We start from the raw sequence: 9,327 nt of genomic DNA, 5'->3' as shown, positions 1-9,327 counted from the left end.
TCCTTCCTATGCAGTCATTTCCCATTTTGTATGTGTGCAACTGATTGTTCCTTCCCAAATAGAGTACTGTAATGTATCTCTCTCTCACACACACACACAGAGACACAAAGTACATAAGGGCCAAGGGCAGTAATTTTTAAAGCTTTACCTTCTACATATTTCTGCTGGCGCACAGCAAAGTCTTTCTATTTTTGCCTACATTAGGTATCCCTGGTGAGTTGAAAAAAGTAATACTTGTAGAATATTTCAGAGATTCAGAAGATCATTTCATCTATGGGAAGTTTAACACTTACGAAGCTGTTGTCTTTGCACACATTAGAGGCTTTTGTTTGCATAACTTTGTGGTCACCAGCAGAGCATAGGATGTTATTTCTCTCTACTTTCTCTGGTTTCTAGACCGTTAAGTTTTTCTTTCAGATCACCATGAACATTAGTTACTCTTCCCTCCTCCTTTCAACAGCTCTCAAACACAGCTTGCAAAAACATCAAAGCAAGCACTAAAATACATGAAACGGGCTACAAAAACTAGGCCTGCGTATGTTTTATTTTACATTAGGGACTGTTAAGTGTTTAGATGTTCTGAAGGAAACTTATGGTTATCACTTAATTCTCTATTTTCTAGAATATCTGTACAGATTTATGGCAGAATGTCACATTATAAGTGATATATCCTCCTGGGACCTACTAGCTTACTAGGTAGAAAGAGCTATGATGCAGCTGCATGACGCTGCCTACAGACTTAATAAGTGTAAATGATCATGCAGTTATGCGTTTCCCAGTTTTAAGTAAACCAAATTGTTTATACTGTCTTCTTTATGCCTCTTTCTTTTTGAAACATGATCTTTATAAGCTACAGCTCCCTTATTGTTAATTTTCTTTTTCTTTTAAATGCTAAAGAAAAGTCACTGACTTTCAGAAATTATTCCCATTGCAATAATATCATGACCACAGAACTTGCAAAAATACTCTTAGGTCTTTATTCCTCAGCACCAAATTTCAAATAGTTAACTTTAAAATACATCTCATGAGTTTGGTTAAACAAATCCATTGATGACTGTAGGTGTAAACGACAATCAATATCTTCATGTTAGAAAGAAAAATGTATTGATAGATAACAAGAATGCACTGTACTGTAATTGACTTTATCCAACAACAGAAACTTCACATACAGAGGACAAGGAAAGCTTAAAATTCTCTAGGAAACCAGTAGAACTGCAAAGCACTGATGTACTTTTTAAAAGATAAATATCATTGACCAACCAAATGAAACATAGACCAAAAGATAATACTACTTAACTCTTGCAGTCCTTGTCTACACTAGGAAAATTAGGTCCTGTAATTCAACACCAGTGCAACTCCACCAACAATAGCTAAGTGCAAACAGGTTTTATCTAACATGTCATGGACAGGTGGATTAGAGGTCCCAAGATGCAGCCCTATAGAACATTTTATGTTCCTAGCACTTTACAAACATTAATTGTCACAGAATTACATTCTTCAGACTGAAAAAGAGAGTTTCAGTGCCTTGCCCAAGACTTCAGAAGGTGTGCCAGAGTCAGGATTATGATTTATATAACACCATACGTATGCATGACATTTAGGATTATGGCACTGGGATTAGATCCTCACACAGTCCTGTGCTCAGACCACTTGATCATTACTAATAATTCCCCTCCCCCCCCAAAAAAAGCCTACATTAAGATGGAGCTAAGGTTAAGAATACATAATAGTAATTTAGGGTAAACTACATTGCAGGGATGTTGTAAGGAACCCCAAAAGAAACATCATAAAAGCAGAGTTAAGATTAAAAGAAATCCAAACACACCTATGTATTGGAAATATGCAAATAAGATACCCAAACTATCTTAACTTCGCCCTGTAGTGATTCTATGAAATAACCATAAATTATGATTAGTACAGAATAGTGTTTTTAGTCCCAGATTGAACGGATTTTTAAAGACATATTTGATTTTTTATTTTTTCCCTCATGGTAAATTTTACTGTATGGGAAGTTTGAAGAGTCTGCGTTCATCCACTATAAAGATCATTTGGCACAAAAATATGATCTGATACACTGTGCTAAATTTCTTAAAGGACACATTTTAAAGTTACTTTTAACTCGAAATGAACTGATTTACTTGTGAATTCTCAGAAAATTCATTCTGTATTCAACAAGTAAATACTGTAATTTTAGAGGTTGGGGGATATATTGTATTCTTCATACATAACAAAAAAGTGATTGCTTCAAGAGCAAAAGAGAGACAAGGTGGGTGAGGCAAGGTCTTTTATTGGACCAACTTCTGTTGGTGAAAGAGACAAGCTTTTGAACTTATGCAGAACTCTTATTCAGGTTTGGGAAAGATACTCTGAGTGTCACAGCTAAACACAAGGCAGAACAGATTGTTTAATATAAGGAATTAACATGTTGCAAGAGACCATAGAAGGTAAAGTGGGCAGTTAACACCACCTTAGTACTAGGACAAAGGAAGGTTAGTGGCTTATTGATTGAGGTAATGAGCCATAAATAAGTACAAAACTCAGTTCTACTTTAACTATAAATGTAACAGGCTATACCATCATTACCATAATTTGGTTTCTCGTAGTACCCACAGTGTGCCAGTAGCTGTCTCCAAACACAGGCAGACAGTCCCTTCCCAAAAGGGCTGTTGAGAAATATCCTCAGCTGATGTAAACTGTCTTAACTGTTTAGACTTCAGTGGACCTACACTGATTCACACCAACTGAGAGTCTGGCCTTACAATTTTAGGCCCTGACTTTGCAACCTACTTCACATGGGTGAGCTGTGTGTGGACACAGAAATCCACCCTCACGGAACAGCTAGTTGAATAGAAGCCCAAGACCATGCTTCTCTCTCAAATGTATCAATCTACAGTTTGAACTCTGAAACAAAGATATGGATTCAATGTTTTTCTTGATTTTATCTATGTAAGCCTCTGTCTGTACTGCTGTATTTCTGAAAAATATGGATGACTATATATTACAAAACACTGCTATATGATTATCACCTTGTCATTTTAAAATATAACTTTGTTTGATTAACAATTGAGCCCCGAAATGCCAAACAGACTTCCAGCCCTGAAAACTAAATTATCTTTGCTTCTTTTGATTACTCTGTCCAGAAACTGGAACCTAATTTCTGCTACTGTGCACACCTCAGGAAGTTTCTTTTTCAGTGCCGAGTCCCTGAGGCATATTCCTCCATACGGAGGTTAATCGAGGATTCTCAGCTGGTGTTCAAATTGCACATTTCATTTATCTTCAGGGGACTGAAGCAGTACTTGATCCAAGATTTGGAAATACTGACCAAAACAACACTGAACTGGCCTATATTTTCAAAAATGAAAAATGACTCTGTCTCATTTTTGGTGGAGGGGGAGGTAACTTGAAACACTTTAAAAAGGGGTCTGATTTTCAGGTGGCGGGTGCTCAGCACTTTCTGAAAGGCCCCTTTAAGTTATCCCTAAATTGGGCAAATAAAAACGAAGACATCCAAAAATCACTAATCACTTTTGTAAATTTAGTCCATAAAATGCTACATTTTATTTTCTAAAATATATAAATAACTGCCGTTGCTGTTTCTTTTTTTTAAAAAAAAAAAACACAAAGTTTAATTTATAATTATTGCACAAGCAGCATGTTCCAAATTAAACTACAGACCTTGTTTTTTGTTTTAAATATACCTGCTCTTTTCAGAAGTGTCTAGCAGAGAGTCCATAACCTCCCTTCTATGTTAGTTCTTCTTCTCTGAATGAACAAGTAATTCCCACTAATGTTAATCAATATAACACGCACATTACAGGGTGAGAAAGATCCGTCCATTTTAATCAAGTGTAACTAGATTATAAACCAAGGAATCAGTAAAGTGCCAATCCTGTAAAGATTTATGCACATGCTGAGCTTTATACATCATGACCACTGACTTTAACAGCACTACTCACAGTGAATAAAGTTAAGCACAGGCCTGACTTTAATCTTGACTCCAGGGGCTACTTAGGGCAACTGAAAACTCTAGGGGTTTTTTGCAGATAATAACTTAGAAATTATCTGACAGGAACACTGTATCTGATTCCGATATCAAGAAAGAAAATTAAATAAATATTAGACCCACTCAGCTCTAACACTAACATGTTCTGACATCTTGCGGCAAGTCACTGTGGTTAGGTTTAAAACTGTAATGTATATCCTTACTCAGATACTCTTACTAAAGTCAGAAGGGACCACTGTGATCATCTAGTCTGACCTCCCACACTTTGCTAGGGTGACCAGATGTCCCAATTTTATTGGGACAGTCCCGATCTTGGGGGCTTTTTCTTATATGGGCACCTATTACCTCCCACCCCGTCCCGATTTTTTACACTGGCTATCTGGTCAGCCTACACATTGCAGACCACAGAACCTCACCCACCCACTCCTGTAATAGACTCCTAACCTCTGGCTGAGTTACCGAAGTCCACAAATCATAATTTAAAGACTTCAAGTTAGAGAGAATTCACCATTTACACTACTTTAAACATGCAAATGACCTGTGCCCCATGCTGCAGAGGAAGGCAAACCCCCAACCCAAGATCTCTGCCAATCTGACTGGGGGGGAAATTCCTTCCTGACCACAAATACGGTAATTTAGACCCTGAGCATGTGGGAAAGACCCACCAGCCAGACACCTGGGAAAGAATTCTGTGTAGTAACTCAGAGCCCTCCCATCTAGTATCCCATCTCCAGCCGCTGGGGACTTTTGCTACAGGCAGTTGCCCAAGGGGCACACACCAGTGTAGGCAGTTCTGTCATACCATCCCCTCCATAAACTTATCAAGCTCAGTCTTGAAGCCAGTTAGATTTTTTGCCCTCACTGCACCTCTTGGGAGGCTGCTCCAGAACTTCACTCCTCTGATGGTTAGAAATCTTCGCCTAATTTCAAGCCTAAACTTGTTGATGCCAGTTTATATCCATTTGTTCTGGGGTCCATATTGGTTCTTAACTTAAATAACTCCTCTCCCTCCCTGGTATTTATCCCTCTGATATATTTATAGGGAACAATCATATCTCCCCTCAACCTTCTCTTGGTTAGTTTAAACAAGCCAAGCTCTTTGAGTCTCCTTTCATAAGGTAGGTTTTCAATTCCTCAGATCATCCTAGTAGCCCTTCTCTGCACCTGTTCCAGTTTGAATGACTCTTTTTTAAACATGGGAGACCAGAATTGCACACAGTATTCCAGATGAGGTCTCAACAGTGCCCTGAATAATGGTACTAACACTTCCCTATCTCTACTGGAAATACCTTGCCTGATGCACCCCAGGACTGCATTAGCCACACTGCCGCATCTCATTGACAGTTCATAGTCATCCTGTGATCAACCAATACACCCAAGTCTTTCTCCTCTTCTGCCACTCCCAACTGATAAGTCCTCAGCTAATAGAAAAAATTCTTGTTGTTAGTTACTAAGTTCATGACCTTGCACTTTGCACTATTAAATATCATCCCATTTCTATTACTCCAGTTTTCAAGGTCATCCAGATCTTCTTGTATGGTATTCCAGTCCTCCTCCATATAGGTAATAGCTCTCAGCTTTGTGTCATCTGCAAATTTTATTACCACACTCCCACTTTTTGCCACGGTCAGCAATAAAAATGTTAAATAAGACTGGTCCCAAGGCGGATCCCTAAGGAACTCCACTAGTAACCTCCCTCTAACCTGACAGTTCACCTTTCAGTATGACCTGTTATTGTCTCCCCTTTAATCAATTCCTTATCCATGTTTCAGTTCTCTTATTAATCTCCACCTTCTCCAATTTAACTAATAATTTCTCATGTGAAACTACAAATGCCTTACTGACATCCAGGTAGATTAGATCTACTGCATTTCTTTTATCTAAAAAATCAGTTATTCTCAAAGAACAATATTAGTAACTTTGTTAGTACCTCTTGAATACAACAATTGAAACAATTGTGGAAAAATCTACAATTACTTTCCATCATTTAGACTACAGGTCTGTCGCATCTTACGCGCATTTAACATGCACGATTTCAACTTTACGCGGTCGGCAAAAACAAAAAACAAAAAAAAACAAAAAGAGAAAAACAACAGTTTTAATACTATACCTGTAGTGCGGGCGATTTCGCCCGCCATTGAACTCAATGGGGTTTTGGCTATATGTGGTTTTCGCTTTACGCGCTAACCGCGGAACGGAACCCCCGCGTAAGATGAGACAGACCTGTACTTACTTTTTGCAGTTCACCAAACTTGGAACAGATTATTTAACTTCAGTAAACATCCTGACCATCCTTTCTTATCTTAATCACCTACTAATCACTCCGTTTATAAACAAAATTCTGACTCCCTGCCTCAGGGGTGCAAGCCGGGAGCAGTACATCTCCTGTTTCCTCTGCAGAACTCATTACATTGCACACTCAGGCTGCCTGCCTGAGGCTTGCAGTTCGGGGGGCAACGCCCCCAATGCCCCCACCTCCCAGACTCCACCCAGGCCTAATTTTGTGCTCAATCTTCACTTCCCTTAAGCAGTAAGAGGAAGGCAAATCATCAAGGAACTGAGTTGGAGATTACTGTAGCGGAAACACAGCAGTTCCATGGCTTACTCCCTACTCTCCAGCCCACAGTAGTCTCTGTGTGAACTCCATGCAGTCAAGGCTCTGCAAGTTGGGTGAAATCCCCACAGCCTTCTACACAAGAATGAATTTATCTTTTTTGAGGAGAAGTGTGGGGTGAATTTGTCCAAAGAGAGGAGGCAGGGCAGCTGAGGGAGCCGAGCAGGAAAACAGCCTATATCTAGTTCATGCTCCTTTTGGAATTGGACAGAGAGCCGATTGGGAATTCCACCTGGGATCCACATAGTTCTGGAAGAACAGACTCCCTTCCATGACTTCCACCTCCTCAAAAAGGCTGACGGTGAAGAGATGAGAGCTCCTATGCCAGTCTCACATCCTGACCCCAGATTGGGAGAGGAGGATTTCCTTACTCACTGACCATCATGTACTTAACTTGCATACACAACACTTTACTTAGATTTCACCTAAAGTACTTCAGACCACTACAAGTCCTTAGGAGATAAGTGTTGCAATCTGAGGTGATGCTGAAGTTGAACGGCTAAACCTGAAAGAATGGAGTGCGGGTACTGAGCTGAAGAGTGAGGTTTTGAAAAAGTAAAAACAGAAATAAACGCTGAAGGAAAGGATGCTTGGAAACAACACTAGATACATTTTTTAAAAAGTCAAAAGTCTAATTTACCCTTGGTAGTTTATACTGCCTGTGAGCTATAATTATGGAGTCTCCTGTTTGACATTATTTTTAAAACTTGAGACTTAGGCCTAGTGAAACCAAAATAATAATAATAATAATAATAAAAGCAAGTGGAATGCTTCTGTCACTTGAAAAGTCACATTAACAACACTGAATTTCTCTGCAAAAGAACACTCTTTAATGTTAGCAACAGATAAGACAATAGCCCCCCAGTGAGCAATAAGGAAGTCAGAAACTCTGTTCCATCCAGCTAAAGAACACCTGATTGACTGGCCAGCAATGTGGGGATGCCTTCCACATACTAGTTAAAACATTTGAACTGAATGATGGCTTTAAGCTCACCAATGGTGTAGTATCTCTTCAGCTCACTCCTCCGTGGATTGCGCCTTTGTGTATTTGCGGTGTTGTTCTGCTCCTCTTCAGAAGCAGCTGTGTTAGTGACAGGTATCAATTTACTGGCTTGTGGGGCCTCTTGTGCTTCTGCTGCCAGAGGGTTGTATCCTTGTGCAGTAACATCTACAGACTGGGACTTTTTCTTTAACCTAGAGGCAAAAGAAAACATGTGCTATTAATCCTTGTTTTATAGCTACAATATTGAACTGCTTTTACTTTACAAAGAAAAGTGATGCAATAAATCAACAACATATTTATATTACAGTAGTGCCGAGCAACCCCAACTGTGATCAGACTGTCTTTGTGGTAAATAAGTAGTGAGATTGTAAACCCATTGGGGCAAGAATGATCTAAACACACCAGTCAGATAAGAGATGGGAGGAAGGAAGTATTATTGTCAGAACTGGGGGAACTGAGGCACAGAGAAATTAAGTAATTTGCCCACGGTGGCACAGGAAATCTCAGAAATGTAGGACTGAGAGGGATCTCAATAGTTCATCTAGTCCAGTCCCCTGCACTGAGGCAGAATTAAGTGTTTATCTAGATCACCCCAACAAGTGTTTGTCTAACCTGTTCTTAAAAACTTCCAATGACAGTTTCCACAACCTTCCTAGGTAATTTGTTCCAGTGCTTAACTACCCTAACAGTTAGGAATTTTTTCCTAATCTCCGGGGATCCTAGAAATCCATTTCCCACAGAAAAACGCAGAAAAGCACAGAATTTGCATATTTACAGAGAATCTTTAGTTTTTACATTTTGTGAAAAAATAAAAACGTATACAGTAGAACCCTGTTTATCCAAGCCCCCATTATCTGGCTCTCCGTATTAACCGAACTGGGGCTGATACCCAAGCTCCGGGCAGCGGGGCTCAGGCTGTCAGTCCAGAGCGGCACTGCTCCAGCTTCAACTGAAGCCTGAGCCCCGCCATCTAGGGATCACAGCATGAGCCCCACCGCCCGGGGCTGAAGGTATTTGCCCATTCTCTGGATTATTCAAATTTTAGATTATGCAATCTGGCCCAGTCCCAATTAGACTGTATAAATGAGGTTCCATTGTGTATTGTGGCTTGGTAAACTAAAGTTCAGCGTTTCATTTTAATCCCAGAAAAACACAGATTTTTATGTTTTTTTTATTAGAGAATTTTGGTTTTTCTATCACAGAAAACTAGGATCCCTACTAATCTCTAACCTAAATCTCCCTTGCTGCAGTTTAAACCCATTACTTCTTGTCCTGTCCTCAGTGATTAAGGAGAACATTTTATCACCTTCCTCTTTATAACAACCTTTTACATACTTGAAGACTGTTATCATGTCCTCCCTCAGTCTTCTCTAGACTAAACAAATCTAGTTTTTTCAATCTTTCCTTGTAGCTCATGTTTTCTAGATCTTTTATAACTTTTGTTGCTCTCCTCTGGACTTTCTCCAATTTGTGCACGTCTTTCTCAAAGTGTGGTGCCCAGACCTGGACACAATACTAAGAAGACGCCTTATCAATGCTGAGTACAGTGGAAGAATTCTTCTTGTGTCTTGCATACAACACTCCTGCTAATGTATCCCAGAATGATGTTAGCTTTTTTCACAACAGTATTACATTGTTGACTCTTATTTAGTTTGTGATCCCCAATAACCCCAGATCCTTTTCTGAAGTACTCCTTCCTAAGCA

The 9,327-nt window shown here is 39.5% G+C and overlaps 1 protein-coding gene across 1 annotated transcript in view; it reads right to left on the bottom strand.

Annotated features, from left to right (window-relative positions):
* OXR1 (oxidation resistance 1) overlaps positions 1-7,834 on the bottom strand; it is a 250,858-nt gene extending 243,024 nt beyond the window's left edge. Inside the window, exon 1 of the mRNA XM_026663861.1 lies at positions 7,615-7,834. Within this exon, the coding sequence (XP_026519646.1) occupies positions 7,615-7,834 (220 nt within the window). The remainder of the gene's footprint in view (positions 1-7,614) is intronic.
* Between the last annotated feature and the right edge of the window lie 1,493 nt (positions 7,835-9,327).

This window comes from Terrapene carolina, unplaced genomic scaffold (genome assembly GCF_002925995.2).
Source record: "Terrapene carolina triunguis isolate 2854851 unplaced genomic scaffold, T_m_triunguis-2.0 Scaffold58, whole genome shotgun sequence".
Taxonomy (NCBI): domain Eukaryota; kingdom Metazoa; phylum Chordata; order Testudines; family Emydidae; genus Terrapene; species Terrapene triunguis.
The sequence above is the reverse complement of the archived record's forward strand: the minus strand, read 5'-3'. Positions and strand labels throughout refer to the sequence as shown.